Source organism: Ursus arctos, unplaced genomic scaffold (assembly GCF_023065955.2).
Source record: "Ursus arctos isolate Adak ecotype North America unplaced genomic scaffold, UrsArc2.0 scaffold_33, whole genome shotgun sequence".
NCBI classification, from domain to species: Eukaryota; Metazoa; Chordata; class Mammalia; order Carnivora; family Ursidae; genus Ursus; species Ursus arctos.
In genome coordinates, this window is record NW_026623019.1 from 2,204,480 (window position 1) to 2,221,636 (window position 17,157).

The following is a 17,157-nucleotide window of genomic DNA, read 5'->3' on the forward strand; positions in this document are numbered from 1 at the left end:
GTTCGCAAGAACACAGCATCGGTGATTTTGTGTGCTGGATTTTGCATCCCCTGATGTCTGGTTGGCCCAGCAAGGGTGACGCTGAGTTTGAATCCCTGTGAAGGTGCTCATAGATGTCTCCGATAGAAGTGGAGAGTGTTTTCTCTTTCCCAGGTAGCATTGTGTGATTGATATGCTCTCACACTGTCTTGTCGTCCCCCTCGGTGATTTCCTTGAGGGATGCAGGACGCAGAGCTCCTAATTCCCCCTTTCCTTCTACATGTATGAGCTGGCATTCCCTGTAAAGAGCTTTCCTTCGTTAATCAGGGAGACAGAGGGGGAGACTTTTATCCAAAGATGCTTGGGGAGGCCTGGTTTTCTGGAGAGAAGTAGGGAGAGAATATGGTCTCCAGGGGCTGTGTGGGGGTGCAGAGGGCCCCCTAGTCAGGGTCCAGTGTCTGAGCCTGATAGCCCAGGGAGGAGCTGGTGGGCTGGGACACTGCTTCGCCGTGAAGGCTGTGTGTGGGGAGAGCACGCAGGAGGGGAATCTTTGGGGGAAAGAGCGTTTTTGTAAAAGGATTTTCAGGAATGCCTCTATGTCAGATCTTCGTGCCTCCCTTGGGGTGCCTGCGGTAAAAAGCCCCATTGTTTTTTAGGGCTTCAGGAGTCCTCTTCTGAGGCTGGTTTTGGAGGCATCCCCAGACCTCAAGTTGCCCTGTTCAGTCTGGATTTCAGAATCTGTCCAGTGAATGGAGACGGGCCACCAATCATGGTGAACTTCAGCCAGTAACCAGTAATTTCACATAGTGCAAAGCAACTAGTTGAAAGAATTACAGATGAACCAACTGACTGGTCAGTTGTAGACACGGAGGCCAGGATGCTGTCCTGTCCCCTGGCTCTGGCGTGTGGCCAAAGCAGCAGTTCTTTCTTCTCCTTTGCTTGGCTTGAAGCTGAAGGACGCGTGGTCGATTCCACTTGCAATCTGGGACGGGAGGGGCTCCCCAGAGCTTGCACAAGGCACACTGAATCCGTTTGGAAGGCCACCGTGCAGACGGGACTCGCAACAGGTCTGGCCCACTGGATTAAGTGGCAGCAAGGCCAGGCCAGGCCAGACCAAGGGCAGGCCAGAGCTCTCGGCGCTCCCCACCCCATGTTCTCCAGAGCTCAGGTTTCTCGGCGGGGAAAACACACAAGACCAGCAAAGTGCAAAACATGCCAGGTGCCCATCAGGGCTCAAACCCGCCCCAAATAAGCATTTGCTCCCACCTCTAGGGGAAGGTGGGACAGGGCTCCTTCTCTGGGAGCAGGAGTCCTCCAGACCTGGGGCAGGTACCGAGGGAGACCCTTCCTCTGCATCCTCTCACCTGTCTCCTGGTACCCCTGCACCCCTATCCTGTCTGCCTAGGGACGTGCACCCTTGCTGTGGGTAGGAAGCCTAGGATTCCCTCCTGCCTCTCCTTTTCTTCTTCCACTCCCCCCCGCCCCAGCCCCAGAAGTTTCTAGGGCTGGTTGCTGTGTGCTGTGCATTCACCTGGCCTTTACTTTCCTTCTCCACTGGAACCTTCTGTACTCTAGTCACCTCCCCAGTATGCTTCTTTGGAAGCACTTCGTCTGGGCTCTTGTACTCATCCATGCAAGAGGGTCTATCTCTGTGGGGACAACAGCCCCTGAGACAGGCCCACAGGTCCGGGAGCTGGGCAGCCCTGTGTGGGGTGGGCCTGGGACGCACAGCCAGCTCCGGAGCGTGCTGACCCAGGAGCCCGTGGAAAGGCAATTTCAAGAGGAAATTGTCAAGATCACTTTAGCACCATAAGGATGAGGAGGAAGAGGATGATATCATCCTCTTCATCAGCCCAAACCCTTGCCTGGAGCTGGCTGGAGGGGCGTAGGGTCTGGAGGCCTGCCTGGGGTAGGGGCTTGGGACCAGCTGGGCCCTAAGGGCACTGAGGAGGGGGACTGGACTGGCGGGAAGAGGAGCAGGAATGGTGTGAAGGGCCAGAGCAGGGGAAGGGAGGGGCGAGGGGCGAGGAGGTGGGGACCTGGGGAGGTGGGAACTGGGGCGGGGAGATGGCCTCCCCCTCCCCTCCCCGGAGACGGGGAGGTGAGGACGCTGGGGCAGGGAGGAGGGGCAGGAGGTGGAGATGGGTAGGGGACTTGAGCAGATGGGGAGGTGGGGGTTCGGGGAGCGCGGAGGAAATAAGGAGGGGGCCCCGGGAGGGCGGGACAGGGAGCACGGAGGAAACGGGGAGCTGGGGGCGGCGGGGCGGAGGGGCGGAGCGCGGGCCCCGCCCCTAAGGGCCGCTGGAAAAGTTTGGGCTCTGGCTTGCGCGCGCAGAGGCTGAGCCAGCCGTCCCGGGGACACGCGACGGGGCCGCGGCGCCAGCGCGGTGGCAGGAGGAGCCCTAGCGACAGCCCAGGCCGGACCGACTCCCCCACCCCCCAGCCCCAAGACTCTCCTGTGCCCCGGTCCCCACCGCATGTGAGCAGAGGAGGAAGGGTCGCCAGGATGCGGGTGGCCCAAGTGCCCCTCCCAGAGGAAGGTGAGTCGGCGAACAGGGGTTTGGAGTCCCGGGTGCCCAGCCTCGGTGGGTGGGGTGGGGGCCCCCGGGAGGGCCCACTTTTATCACTAAATTCCAGCCTATCCCTGGCATGACAGTGACCTGGCCGGCCAGACCCCACGTCCACATCAGCCCCTCCTCCAGGCCATCCATTCCGGTGATGAGCCACAGCGGGGGAGAGGGAATGGTTCCTTTTTCCATTCTGGTGACGGGCCATTGTCGAGCAAGAGCAGGGGGACAGGGGATGGTTCCTTTCTAACTGCAGTGGGAAGGTCCAGACTGAGCTGCACCTTCATTACCTGAATGAAAGGGAAGTGGCTCTTTCCGGAGAAGTCCCCTCTGTCCCTTTCCTGGAACAACTGAAAAGTTAGGCCCCCTCCCAGGATGAGGACCTGGGGGCTCTGGGCCTGTGTGGTTGTGGTGGTTCTCCTGGGAGAACCATTCTTTTAAATGAAATTCGCCGCAAAATTCCCTTGTTTTCTTCTGTTTCTTGAAGTAGGCAATCAGGACTGTCGGAGTCAGGGCTGCAGGACAAGGTCCCTACTTCTGCGGTTGGGAGGTTCCCATGTGCTGCACTTACAGCTGAGATAAAGCCTGGAGAGGGGCCGGGGCCTGTCCTGCTGTGGCCCAGTGCTAGCTTTGCTGCTTCTAACCACCCGGCTCCTAACGGTCTGTCTCTCTTTCTCTCTCTTCTGCTGCCGGCCACTCCCGGTGACATATTTCTTTGTGGGTTTTTATATTTAGATGTAAGAGAGGAACTTCGTGTTGGGGGTTTAAAGGGAACACATTTCGTTAGGAAATAAAGCAAGGGGAATGGCACGAACATGGGGCTCTTTTGGACGATGATTTCAAAAGTGGAGGGTCCACTCTGGACACGGTACCCACCCCAAGCTGGAGCTCTGAGGACTTCCAGGATGAGACATCTTTTCTAAAGTCTGGATGTCAGAGAGGGGCTGTGGACACTCACATCTTCCTCATTCATCTTTGCAACCTTCTCTTCTTTAGTGGCATTCTTGCCGGTGTGGTTAAGAAAAACAGTTCCTAGAAGTACCAGGGCGGGATTAGGTCCTGCGGGTGTGTGATGGACACGGATGGCCGTGCCCGTGGCTGGGCGTGGAGGTGTGGTGTGCTCTTCTGGAGGCGTCGTCAAGCGTCTGGCTCTGTGGGAGTTCTCAGGGAACTGATGCAGAGCTCGATTCAGAATGACTAATTCTGTGGCCATAGGAGGACCACACATTGGGTTTTCTCAGTCAGCAACCTTCACATCCTGCCGGTCTGGTTGCTCCGTCACCTGACACCAGAGATTGCACATTGGCCCTTAGGAGCCCCTGGCGAAGATGCGGCCGGAACGGCTTCTCGACCAGCTTCACGAACTCCGGAAATGCTGCTTTTCTCTTTATGTTTCTGCATTTTGTAAAGTGCATGGCTCTCCTAATTTTCTACCATGCGCGGAGAGTAGAAACTCGCATCTCCTGAAGAAGGAGCCTCACATGTTGGCCTAACAATGTTCTCAAAATGCAGGGACTGGTTTTCCTCCCTTCTCCGGACATCACGGCCCTGATTTGACTCTGTGCTGTCTTTTCCCTCCTTCTCAAGACATCGGTACCTACAGTGTATGCTTATGTTCTATGATGGGGAAAGGAGAATCTGAGCATGCCATCACCTTGAAAATTTGGGGGTTGCCCCACTGTGAAGCCCCCTTTTCTTCTGCAGGACCTGGTGCTGTGAGCGGGGTGCAACCTCTGCGCTGTGCTTTCCGGGGCCTTTCTGTTCCCTCACACGTGGCTTCCTCATTCCTGTCTTATCAGTTTGGAGCCACTCTCATGATTCCTTCGCACCCACTTTCTGTTGAATTAATTACTTGCCTGAGGAGACATTCCATGAGCTTTCGGAGGTACCAGGATGTGCTCAGTGGACTCCATCCAGTGCCGAGACGCCTGTGTTCCGGTGACCGTCGTGACGGCCCCGGGCATGGTCAGCCTCCGTTCTGTGTTGTTTTCCTCCTGTTTCTGCGGCACTGCAGCCGGGTCTGTGGGAGGCCTGGCGGCAGGCCAGCCAGGTGAGCCTGGGACAAGACTGCCCAGTGGAGAGCGCGGCCCCCGGGGGCGGCTCTGAGCCGGAGCAAGGCCTGAGCCTGTCGGCGCGGCTCTTGGGCCTTGCAGACGCTGCTCCATGTCCCCGGGATCAGGTTTCCACACATGTTAGCATTCCAGCATTTGGAGAGCCTGCTGGTGACACTCTTGTCACCCGCCGTCTTGGTGAAGACCATGGGGGGGTGGACACCCCAGAAGAGCTGAGCCTCTGCTGTGGTTGCGCAGGAGTCATGACCCAGACATCCAGCCCAGCACTGCGTCTACTGAGCTGAGCCATTGAGGACGGCGACCCCCACAGCCCAGCCTCGGCTTTCCTCTGCGCATACTCAAAAGGCAGATGCTGCCACGGGGACAGACGGGGTGCCTGCAGGGGGCATTGTGGGCTCTGTGGGCTGCGTCACCGTTGCTCTGGGATTGGGTGGGAAGGACCCCACGGTTACGAGTTCTTGGGCCAGATGTCTCTTCTTCGCATAGGCCCTTAGCTGCCTGGAGGAGCTCATTCCCGCACATCTTCATTCATCCCATGGCCATCTGGGCAGGAGTCCCGTCCTGCGCCCTTACTAAGAACAAGCAGAGAAGAGAGAGTCTGAAAAGTCTGGGTGAAGAGCAGAGGGTAAGGCCTTTTGTATCAAGATCAGTTGACTTGCAGTGGGCAAGCCCCGGCACCCAGGCGAGGGAGTCAGAGGCAGACCCTGGGGCCTGTGTTGGGCTCCCGTGGCTCACCCCATGTATGTGGGCTGGTGGTGGCAGGAGTGCGCCCGATCTGTGCTAAACAGCCGAACCGTACCTGCCTGAGAGAGTCACCTGTGGCAAAGCCACCGGGTAGCAGGAAGCCTGCTCATGCTGGTGACCTCAGCAGAGGCTCCAGGCCTGGGCTCCAGGCCCGGGCAGAGTGCGGGCGTGCGGGGCCATGTGTGCAAGGCTGCCTCCTGGGAGCTACCTCTGAAAGCCCACGAGGTCACTCAGAAATCTGGGGCAAGGGGAAATACTCATTAGCAAAGGCATTTCCTGGGGCATCGAAATGGCCAGCCTGTTCTTTCTTTCCTAAATTCTTGTAAACGACAACAACGGACATACTGCTTTCCAAGAAACTTTGCTGGTTGGCAAATGCTTGGCCCTTTAGTTCGGTTTGGAGGATGAATTACTTGATTTCCCTGGGAAAATGTGCCTTTGACGAACAGCACCCTGCATCTGACCCGGAGAAATCCCTCACTGTCTTTTTGTGCTTTTCTCGTTCGCCGTGACAGAGAGGGAGAGGGAGAGAGACCCCAGACTTGGTGGGAATATTTCCCTTTAATTTTTTCTTTTCCTTCTTTTTATAGTTTGTTTATTTTTCAAGTTGACATGTGTAGAGAAAGCAAGTCACTAGTATAGAGAGCACATCTGGAACCCATCGGCCGCCCGGGCCACCCCTCCCCGAGGACCGTCCTCCTTGGAACGGAGGGACGGCAGCCCCGCTGGTGTGACGTGGCCTAACCTGGGTGAAGCACGGCGTGGCCACCTTGTAGAAGGTGCCTCTCCCGAGTGCCCGTGCCACGCAGCAGCTTCTGGGACAGGCCCTGCGCTCTGAGGTGTACAGACTACCTTCCTCAGCACCGGCTTCTATTTCTGAGTTGTTCAGAGGAAATTAAGCAGTGATCAGACTCCTACAACAAAATGTCAGACGGCGGTCCCTGCCAGCCCCAGATGCTTAACTTCTAAAATAAAACAAAATGTGGGCATTTATCATGTGTAAATCTTGCCCCATGGAGACTTTTCCAGCCAGCTGAATGCTGTTAGTCTCTGCAGGGACCCTCTGCATCAAAGCCCCTCCTAGACGCCAACATGATGCGCAGAAATCCGAGGCAGCCCAGGGATGCGTAGGCCCACGCTCGCGAGGACGCCCCCGCCCAGGCCCGACAGCGCTTGTTAGGACAATGACATGTAGAAACCCCCCTGTGTCCACAGACAAGAGTGGCTGGTGCACCCGTCCCCGGGAGGGAGCAGGAATTACTAGCATCCAAATGCACCCCCAATTGTGGGGCCTTATTTACGGGGAGGTCAGAAACAGGCTACAGCCCTCAAGGGGGTGAGAAGCCAGCCAGTAGTCCCTTTGGGGGTCAGTGGTGGCTGGGAGGGGTGGGACAGGCTGGCCTCCCGGGAGCTGCTGCTCGCAGTGCCCAGCCCTCCTCAGGGTGGATGTGTCCGGAGGTCCAGTGCCCCTCCTGGTCCGGAGCTGGGCTGGCTGGCTCTGAGCTGGGGGTGGGGGAGGGGCAGAGTGTTCTTCCCGAAAATTCATGTCCTGCCGCGCCCTGGAGAGGTGGGGGTGGAACTCCTCTGTGATGCTTTTCACCACAAATAACAGCACTCAGATGCATCCAAAATCAATCTGGCCTTTGGCCCAGCACGTAACTCTTGGGATGGAGTCTACGTTCTGATGCTGGTAATCCAAAGAAAATAAGCTTTTAGATTCTAAAGAGAGCCAGATGTCTTCCAGTTACGAAAAATGCGGCGAGTAGCATTTAGCAAGAGATGTTCTGAAAAAAGTGCTCTTTGAATGATGAATATTTAATCAAGGGAAATGATAAATCAAACATTACTGGGCAAATACATTCACCCTCAAAATGGGTGGTTTGGGTGGCTCTCTGGCACATCGCACTGTTTTCTTTGTGGTGGTTTTACTGCTGGGCATTGCCTTCACTGCTCGCTTGTGTTCCTGCCCTGCTTCGTTCTTTCGAAACCCTGCGTGTGCAGGGAGGAAAGTCCTGCACTTCTCTGTGCTTGCTCTTTACGTCCAAGAGGTCCAGGTCCAGCAGGCTTATGGGCACACGCGTCCCTGTCCATGCTCACGGCACCAGTGCAGGGGTGGGGCGTGTGCAGAGGGAGGGATGCACATGGCTGGGAGTTATCCTGGGGAAACAGGCACAGTGGACAAGCCGCAGTTATACTGTGGTTTCCAAACCTTTCGGTTGTGGCTGCTGGAGCCCTTTCTTGCTGTCGTGGGTGTGAATTCACAAACAGTTCACAGTCTTCGCCCTTTCAGGTAACACGCGTGTGTTTCTACGTTCAGACTGTGTGGGTGCTCACTCACTCTTGATCTTAAGTCATGCTCACCACATGCGTGCCGTCGCTGCTGGGACGGAAGCCCCTGGTGGGCGAGCGGGACTGGTGGACAGAGTGGCCACTGGCACGTGGCACCAGGCTGCCTGGTGTGGGGCGTGTGGAGGCCTCGGGTCAGCTGCGTGGACCCACCATTGGTGGGGAAATAGCCATTCTCAGGGCGCTGCTCCTCCGACTCTGGTGGGGCTGGCCGTGTTCTGGGCTGTGCCCACGGCCCAGGGGAGCAGAGTGAGGCCGTGGCAGCTCTGTTTGCGGCTCACAGATGAAGTCTGAGCAGACAAGCAGTACTGAGGAGCACAGCCTTCGGGGGGCACCCGTGAGCGGACAGGCGCTGTGAGAGGCGTGGTGCCCCCGGTGCGTGTGTCAGGCAGGCCCCTCCAGGCGGCGGGCTCAGCAATGGTCAGCAGCGGCATTATTTCCACTCTTGAAACGACAGCCTGCGATTTATTGTAGAAAGTGGCAAGTGGGCTCAGAGACGTCTCCAGGGGCTGGGCTGACTCCAGAAAGTGTTGCAGAGCAGGGGGAGTTAGACTCAGGTCGTGAAGGACAGGCCAGGGTTAGAGAAGGGTGCAGGCGCGGCAGTGGGGGGGCCGGCAGAACAGCGGCCACCGAGCTGACCCATGCGTCTCCAGGGGCATCTACCGACCTGCACGCAGCCCCAGGAGGCCCCCCAAGGCCGGGGCCCACAGGGTTTAATAGGCAGTGCATGCAGGCTCCAGCACACTGGGAGAAGTCTGGGCAATAAAGGAACAGAGCATCTCTCTCTGACCGCAGAGAACCTGAGCCCCCTGATGGAGGGGAGGGTCCGACAGCCCCCCAGGCCCTGACCAGCACCCGCGGGGCCAGGAAGCAGTGACCCGAAGGGTGCCGGGAGCAGGGGGACCTTCGGACTTTCCTTTCCTCGTCGAGAGCTGCCGCCCACGCTGTGCCCCGGGGTCCTTCCAGGACTGAAACCATCACCACACCCCAAAATGCAGAGCAGACCCCATATCACTGGGGAGTGGTGTCCATTTGTCTCTGAACCCAACTTAGGGCCATGACTTAGATGTTGTAAAAGTAAAAAAAGTCATCACTGGGCACTCAGAGGGCTGTTTTAAGCTAACCTCATTTGATCGTATTTAAACAGAGGCTTCTAATTTAAAATCAGTGGGTCCACTGAAAGTCTCATCCCACTGTGACGTCACCGGAGGTGATGAACGCGGCCCCAGGTGAGGGTGGGAAGTATCGGGAGGGGAGGGGGGATTAAATCCGGGGCCATCGAGGGCTGCGCACTCGGCTTCAAGCCGTCACTGTCTCCCCAGACCCCCAGGGGGGTCGTTTCTTGCGGCTCGTGTGCCCAGCTTCAGCTCTGGGGGCTCAGGCAGTTTGATCTGAACTCTGAGTTTTCAGCCAAGTCCAGAGTCCAAGTGCTCGTCCCTGCCTTCCTGCCTTTCCTTCTGTCACCCCCGGTGCAGGCACAGGGTTGGGTTCCGTCGTCTACCCCTCCACACGTGGCTGCCACCGTCGTGCCTCATGCGGCCCTTCCTTCCGTGGCTGTGTGGTCCTGTCTCCCACCTCTCCCGTGGGCCGTTGGGACCCGACTCCGTCCCCAGCCCTGGTCCCAGGGACGCCGTCGGGGAGGGGGTGCTCCCAGCATGTGGCTCCAGGCTCAGCAGGGGGCTTCCTGGGGGGGTCATCCTGTTCCGTCCTGCCGTGTTGTCCTGGGTGATCATGGGGAACCCTGGTTTGGGAGCTCCTGTGCACTGGATGAGAATGCAAGATTAGCACTCCCGGCGCCTTGGGACTCCCTGATGGACGTTTATTTGGGTCTGTGTGTCATTTTTACATGAGTCAATGACAGTGGCGCTCATGCACTGATCTCCCTCCTGGTGGCTGCAGACACCAAGCAGCTTCCGGTGGCCGCCTCAGCCCCCGGGGAGCTCTGGGGCTCTGCGTGACCAGCCGTCTGCATACTTACGGAGTTTGGGTGCCTTCCTCCAACTTTGCTATGGCCACTGCCCCTAGGTGGTGTCGGGCCCCCTTAATCGCTGGGCACCCCTCTTTTATCTTTGCAGGCGCCCACTCCGCACACCCTGGCTGGGGTCCGGCCGGGGCCGCCACTATTTTCTGGTGATGGACGTGCCCAGGGCGCCCTCTGGTGGGATCTGGAGCTGAGCCTCTGCGCGCCCGAGCGATGGCCACGGTCCTGATGCCGCGCCCCGGGCCCTCCCCCGGGAACCAGACCCTGTACGAGCACTACAGCTACGTGGGCAAGCTGGAGGGCAGGCTGAAGGAGGCCCCCGAGGGGAGCACGCTCACCACCGTGCTGTTCCTGGTCATCTGCGGCTTCATCGTGCTGGAGAACCTCATGGTCCTCATCGCCATCTGGAAAACCAGTAAATTCCACAATCGCATGTACTTCTTCATCGGGAACCTGGCTCTCTGCGACCTGCTGGCCGGCGTCGCCTACAAGGTCAACATTCTGATGTCAGGCAAGAGGACGCTGAGCCTGTCTCCGACGGTCTGGTTCCTGCGGGAAGGCAGTATGTTCGTGGCCCTCGGGGCGTCCACCTGTAGCTTGCTGGCCATTGCGATCGAGCGCCACCTAACTATGATCAAGATGAGGCCGTACGACGCCAACAAGAAGCACCGCGTCTTCCTTCTGATCGGGATGTGCTGGCTGATCGCCTTCTCGCTGGGCGCCTTGCCCATCCTGGGCTGGAACTGCCTGCACAACCTGCCCGACTGCTCCACCATCCTGCCCCTCTATTCCAAGAAGTACATCGCCTTCTGCATCAGCGTCTTCACGGCCATCCTGGCCACCATCGTGGTCCTGTACGCTCGCATCTACTTCCTGGTGAAGTCCAGCAGCCGCAGGGTGGCCAGCCCCCACACCTCGGAGCGCTCCATGGCCCTGCTGCGGACCGTGGTCATCGTGGTGGGCGTGTTCATTGCCTGCTGGTCCCCGCTCTTCATTCTCTTCCTGGTCGACGTGGCCTGCAGGGTGAAGGAGTGCGCCGTCCTGTTCAAGGCCCAGTGGTTCATCGTGCTGGCCGTGCTGAACTCGGCCATGAACCCCGTCATCTACACGCTGGCCAGCAAGGAGATGCGGCGGGCCTTCTTCCGGCTGGTCTGCACCTGCCTGGTCCGGGGCTGGGGCGCCCGCTCCTCCCCCGCCCAGCCTGCTCTCGATCCCAGCAGAAGCAAGTCCAGCGGCAGCAACAACAGCAGCCCCTCGCCAAAGAGCAAGGAGGACCCTCCCCAGATAGCCGCCTCACCCTGCATAACCGACCGGAACAAAACCCTGCAGAATGGGGTCCTCTGCAAGTGAGAGCAGCCGCCTCCAGGAACGGGGATCCTTACACGTCCACGGGACGAGGGGCGCTCTGCTCGCAGCCACCTTTGTATTTATCACATGCCTCACGCCCGGGACTTCAGAGCTGGGGCTCGGGAAACCTATTTGCCAATAGCCTGCGTAGCGTGGACATCACTTAAGGGGGGGACCCGAGGACTCGCCAGCTGATTCCACGGTGGACAGTGTGCCTTGTCCGTTTCGGCTCCAGAGTCTTCCGAACGTCCCCAGCTGCTGACGTGATCTGCTGCCTTCCCCTGAGTCCCAGCGGCCACTCTCCGTGGTGCCTGCCGAGGGAAGGTCGCGGGCCACACAACGTACGGCGTGCCTCCTGGACGTCACGGTGATGTGAGGCAACTTTACACTACATTGTGCACAGAGCGGATGCTGGTGCATTCGTCACTTCTGCATTACGGAGCACTCGTGTTTCAGACGGCTGCCATCGTACGTGGCACAGTGTCCTGACTGAACCACCAGGTGTAAGGACGTGGCTGGCAACCAGGTGAACATGCCAGTCCCGGTCTCCTCAACTGACATGAAGTCTTGTGTTCAGCAGGCTGAATTGCCTGAATTCCCAGGAAGGGCTGCTCCCAGGCGGGTCTCAGGTGTGTGGGTCTGACCCAGACGGCATCTGAAGGACCTTGGGAGAGCGGGAGAGCTCAGTCCTGTGTCCCTGTGGAGTCTTAAACACATTCAAAGCCCCATTAACCAAGTTACTTGATTGCCTGGGGTTCCTACAGATCCCAGAAAAGCCAGGAAGAGAACCCACATGAGAAGCAGAGGACAGACACCCTGGCCAGAAGCCGGAGGCCACGGGCTGTTTAATGTGATGGAACGTTTGTCCTGAATTAGAGGTTGACTTGCTCCTATGTGGAGTCTGATTCACTATGATCAGAGAAACACCAAGTCAGTGGCCCCGTGTTGTCCCCGTGGAGAAGCTGGGGCAGTCAGCAGCCCCTGCCCGGCCAAAAACTGACCCTGACGGTGCCTTGTCGAGAGCGCGTCTGTGAGCCGGTGGTTTGCGCATTCTTCGAGGAAATGTAATGATGCCGTAATCCCCCTTTTCAGTGTGGGTTGACCCTGTGTCCCCGTCTGTAGGGAGTTATTTAGAAGGCGTTTCTGCGCATGCCTTCCCCAAGGATTCCACCTGCAGGACAAACGGACGAGGAGAACGTGCACACGTCTGTAGAGATCTCATAAACATGTTTGGTTCTTGGTAGAAACAAAACAGAGCAACCGTCAAGAGAACTCCTACTTGGGCAAGCCCACATCAGAGCCCCTGAAGTTTTCTGGTTCGCTGGGTGTTTCGGCTGAGTCAGGACTCAAGAGACGTGTTAGTGTTAGTTCTCTCGAGAAGTGGGCTCCTGCGTGCTCTCTGACGCACGTTCCCCGGATAGAGGAACATTCCTGTGGGTCGTGGGTGGTCTCCATGTGCTGACCAAAGACTCCTCATTTTTGTTATTGGTGAGGAAAGTCCCATTTGTCAGGAGACGGTCAGCAGTGGCATTTTTGTTGGCTTCTTTACGTCACTGAAAAGGAGCTTATTATCGACCGCGATAGCATGTCCAGAAAAGTAAAGCACAGAGAAAGCAGACAGTGTTTCGGAGCCAGAATGTTGGGCAGTGCGTGTTCACGTGGGGAGTGAAGGACCGCCGACTCGGTGTCCTGGCTCTGAGGGGTATTGGGGGCCCCGGGTCTCTGGTGCTAATATTAGTGATACTTGCTCCATAACCCGAACTTCCCATTTCGAAAACGCAAAAACTTTCAAGCAGTCTGAGTGCAAAATATGCCAAAAGAGTAATTTTGTTCGTTTGGTAGACGCGGAGAACAGTCCGCCTTAATACCGGTGTGTATGGCGTCCTCGGCAGCTGGCTGGGGCGTGGAGGAGTTTCAGAGCCACAGAGAATTCGTGCGTCAGCTCTCACTCGGTCAGTGACCTTTACCGTGTCCCGCGTGTGTTTGTTAACAAAACAAAAACACAAGCCTGCTTACAAACCTGTTGCTGGGGGTTGGCCTGGGGGCTTGTTTGCACCAGGGCCCCCTCTGGTGACGCGCAGGGTGGCGGCCCGGCCTCCCACCGGCCCGTGTTCCCCCAGGACGGAAGCCACTCTTGGAAGCTTGTGACCGTCCCCCCGTGTGTCCCCCGGGCATCACTAGTTTCGGCGTGCCAGGTTTTGGTAGGCCGGGGCGTTTGGAGGCGGGTAAACCCTTCGACAAGGAGAAAATGATGCGTCCTGGCCGTAAGAGACGGGCTGTTGGGTTCAGCTCTATTTGCAACAGGAGGGAGGAGGTCAGAACTGGCCCGCTGCCCAGCGTCCTTGTTGACAGAGGGCAACTTCTAGTCTGCGTGCGTGAGCATACGTGCATGTTTGTGTGTGCGTGTTTGCACGCTTGTGTGAACGCAGGTGTGTGTGCACGTGTCCGCCCTGCCTTAGGCCCACATTTGGCATAACTAGCCTCGGGCTGATGTTCATGGAGAAATCTCGTGGCACAGCCGAGAGCCACAGCCTGCAGCCGCCACCCTGGACTCTGCCCGACGCGACCAGGCGGATGTGATCGCAAAGCCCGCCAGGACTGCCGCGGCCAGGCCGCCACGTTGACCCCGCGCCCTGGGAGGAGGGCGAGGCTTGGCAGGCGATGGTGGTGTAACAAGTCTGGGATACCGGAGTACCTGCCCTCCGAGGAAAGGTTCCAAAGTCCCTCCTCTCCCTCGCGAGGCAACGCAAGACCCAGCACCCACGCGAGAGACTTTTCACACAATCCTTTATTGCTCACAGAGTTACACTGACAGTCGTTTAAACAGTGAGGCAGAGAGAGCGGCTGTTTCCCTGCACCCTGACCCGAGGTTATTCCGCGCTGGTAAAGAGCCTTTCACAGACATGTTAACGAGGCTCATTTTATAGAAAACGTTTAATTGAATTACCAAGTCCATGCTTTGAAATCCACGAGGACAAAACCTCAACACCCAAATGTTTTTAGTATCTAAGTCAAAATATCAAAGGTTTGCTACATAGTCAGAAATGCACACACCACTATCCCGAAAATGAAGGCACGTTTTCTGATAACCAGTGAGAAGGAGAAGTGCGGCATGGCCCAAATGGGGGTGACCCCGGGGGCCGCCACCTGGGCCCTCTGCTCCGCGGCCGCCGGCGTGCAGGGCTCTGACCCGAAGCCACGTCACTTCCCCAAGGAGTGAGGTGGGTGCACTGCGGGCGAGGAAGCACGGGAGCCGCTCCCCTCCCCGCCTCTCCTGTGTTCCCCACATGGCCAGGCGTTCCCAGCTTTCACAGAACAGAGCTTAGAAAGCTCCAGATTGGTTTGGTGATTCCACTCCCCAGAATCTAAATGCCGTCCCAGCATCAGAGCAGAAAGTGGTGACTTGGCAACATACCCAGAGACCTTCACGGCAATCCTTGTTTGTTCCACAAAAGTTAACGGAAAACAAAACACGAAATTCTCAAATAATATTTATCAATATATATAATTTGCCATCCGAATGCTTTGTAAAAAGTAATAAATATCTCATTATTACACATAAAATTTACATGGAGTTCTCTCCAAATCCTTGGATTTTAACATCAAATGTTTAATTCTTGTTTAATTCTGAATGCAAAGAAACATCCACATACTTAATTTTTTACAATATTTATTCTGGAACAAGTTTTATTCAAGAGGCAAATGAACAGAGAACATTCCACTTGCAAGCGACACATGATCGTCACAGAGAAAGGTAATTCCGTGTCTGAAGATGGATATGCCCACTTATTTCTGCTGTGTTGATTGCTGCTTGCTTCGGTTGGGTAGAAAATTTGGTAGTGGGAGAAATGTCCCAGATGTGTGTGAGCTCATTAGCTGTGACACGCTAGACCACGTGTGTGCTCCCTGTGCACCAATTTCTACCAACAGCATTGCAAGGTGAGCTGCACCGGCATCTGGCACTTTCTTCCATGAGAACAGTCCTCCCAGCCCTCCAGGAGGAGCCCAAGGGAGTTCTTTATTCATGGCATTAGAGAGGCAGGAGGAGGCCCGAGGGGGGCACCCCAGCCCCAGTGTCCCTGCTGACACCAGCCATTCTATGTGAGCGTGTCCTGCCCCCTCCAGAGGTCCACCCCACCTGCCTCCTACCTGTCTTCCAGCTTGCAAAGGCTTCAGACTCCCCACACCCACCCTGGAGCCCTGGCCTCCACTGTCCTGTTGAACGCGACCGCATCAGTCATCAGGGTTGTCACACTCTCATGCCCATGCGTGCTTGTTTCCTATGGGGGGCCCGGTACCGTGGCCACTACATGGGAACCAATGCACAGACGAGGCCAAGAGAAGGCTGGCTGGGAATGCCTACAAGCCGGGCAGCACACACAGCTGTGCCTAGGCAGACAGCTCAGCCCCAGCATGCCTAGTGGAGACAGCCTTGCCACGCCTGCCCCTTCTTATCCTTCCTCTCTGGCCTCTGAGAGAGGCTGCATGCTGCCAGATGAAAGCAGGAAACCCTTCTCCTTACCTCCATCCTCCTCCACCATCTCCCTCCTGGCCTTGTCTTCCCCTGCTGGCTTCCCTTCCCGCCTGTCCCTCTGTCACTTCCACAGTGCCCCCCGCCCCATGGCCCTCCTGTCTGTTCCTGCTCCCTTTGCACGTGGGTCCCACATCCTACAGCATCCAGGACCCTCCTCCATGTGTCTGCAGATGCCAAAGTCTTCACATCTGTTTCACTTTCTGCTTGTCCTTGTGGGTTCAAATACCAAAATGCAGGGAGGAGTCTTGAGGTGCATACCGCACAGCCAGCCTGCACGTACACACACAGGTGTGCGTCTGTCCTGATCAGTGTAGGTACGTGCGTGCGCCACTGACGTGCAAAGTCCTGGTATAAAATTGCAGTTTTTCTGGCTGCTATAAAATGTGCCAGTTTTAAAACTGTGCTTTTGTTGCTTGCAAACTTATAAATATGTATAAACCCCATTATAAATAAATTGTGGCTGGCAGATGGCATTTTATCTGCCAGCAGCGACTGCACGGAGTTCTAAATGCTTATTAATCCTCCACTTTTAAAACAGAGCATGGACTCTGGGATCTGTGACATGAGGTGGTGTGAAAACAAAGTCGTAAATTCGAGGAGGAAAGCCCTCAATCAGGGAGGGTTAAGGGCTGGCAGCTCACACTTAATGGTGGTTCTCGAAGTCCACACTCCCCACCAGCATCGCTCAGTTTACTAGAAATGCAAATTTTTGGTCCCCGTGCAGACCTCCTGGGGTGGGGTTAGGGGGCGCCTTGGTGCCGGTCCACTCCGTCTGCTTAGCCGGGAGGCCTGTCGCCCTGCCTGGGATCCCCCACCCTGGGAGTGAGCTCAGGTGTGCACGGGGCCTGCTTTCCACCTAGGATGGGCCAGTGGCTAAATGCCGCTGGGTGAGCACGGATGCGTGTCCAGCCCCGTCTCCTGCTGTCCCTCGGCACCATTAATCTTCCACATCACCATGACCCGCCCGATCATGCCCTCCTCCTCAGCTTCCTCCCCTTCCCCACCCCTGGGGCATCACCCGGAGAAAGTACATACAGTCAGACCCTCTGGGGGTCTGCTTCCAAAGCGCTGCAAACAGAAACACTTCCTTGTCTGTGTAAGACTCCGGCCTTTATGCCTTTTGCAAGCAGAAGGAGCATAAATGCAAACCCAAGGAGGAGGGAAGAACTATGTGCCATTTTCCACCAGGGACTGAGCTTTATACCCGAACTGTAAAGGACCCTAATAAGTCCTGTGCTCTAAGATTCAGCCACTGTCACCACATTCCAGCAAGTCACCTGGCCCCAGCTCCCCCAATGAAAAGGGGGTTCTGCAGCTGCACGATCCTAGAACACTCCCTTGCTTATTACCCTCTGGGGGGCCCTGGCATGCCCAGGTTTGCAACACCTTTCTGTGAAGTGGTTTTCCCAATTCATCTCTCTCGGGACCAGCTCTTTAAGTTTCACTACAGAGCCAGATATTATTCTAAAACTCAGGACCGAGATTTGTCCGCGACATACAGTGACCTAAGTGCAGTATTTCCATAGTCCCCAACCCCTTTCCTATCAGGCTGTCGCCACCCACAGAAAGGCTTGAATGGACTGCAGT

The 17,157-nt window shown here is 56.8% G+C and overlaps 1 protein-coding gene across 1 annotated transcript; it reads left to right on the forward strand.

Annotated features, from left to right (window-relative positions):
* Positions 1 to 2,312: 2,312 nt before the first annotated feature.
* On the forward strand, positions 2,313 to 16,065 carry S1PR3 (sphingosine-1-phosphate receptor 3). The gene is made up of 2 exons (XM_026519188.4): positions 2,313 to 2,519; positions 9,784 to 16,065. The coding sequence occupies exon 2, from the start codon at positions 9,903 to 9,905 to the stop codon at positions 11,037 to 11,039; it is 1,137 nt and encodes a 378-aa protein (XP_026374973.2). The 5' UTR covers positions 2,313 to 2,519; positions 9,784 to 9,902; the 3' UTR covers positions 11,040 to 16,065.
* The last annotated feature ends 1,092 nt before the right edge of the window (positions 16,066 to 17,157 follow it).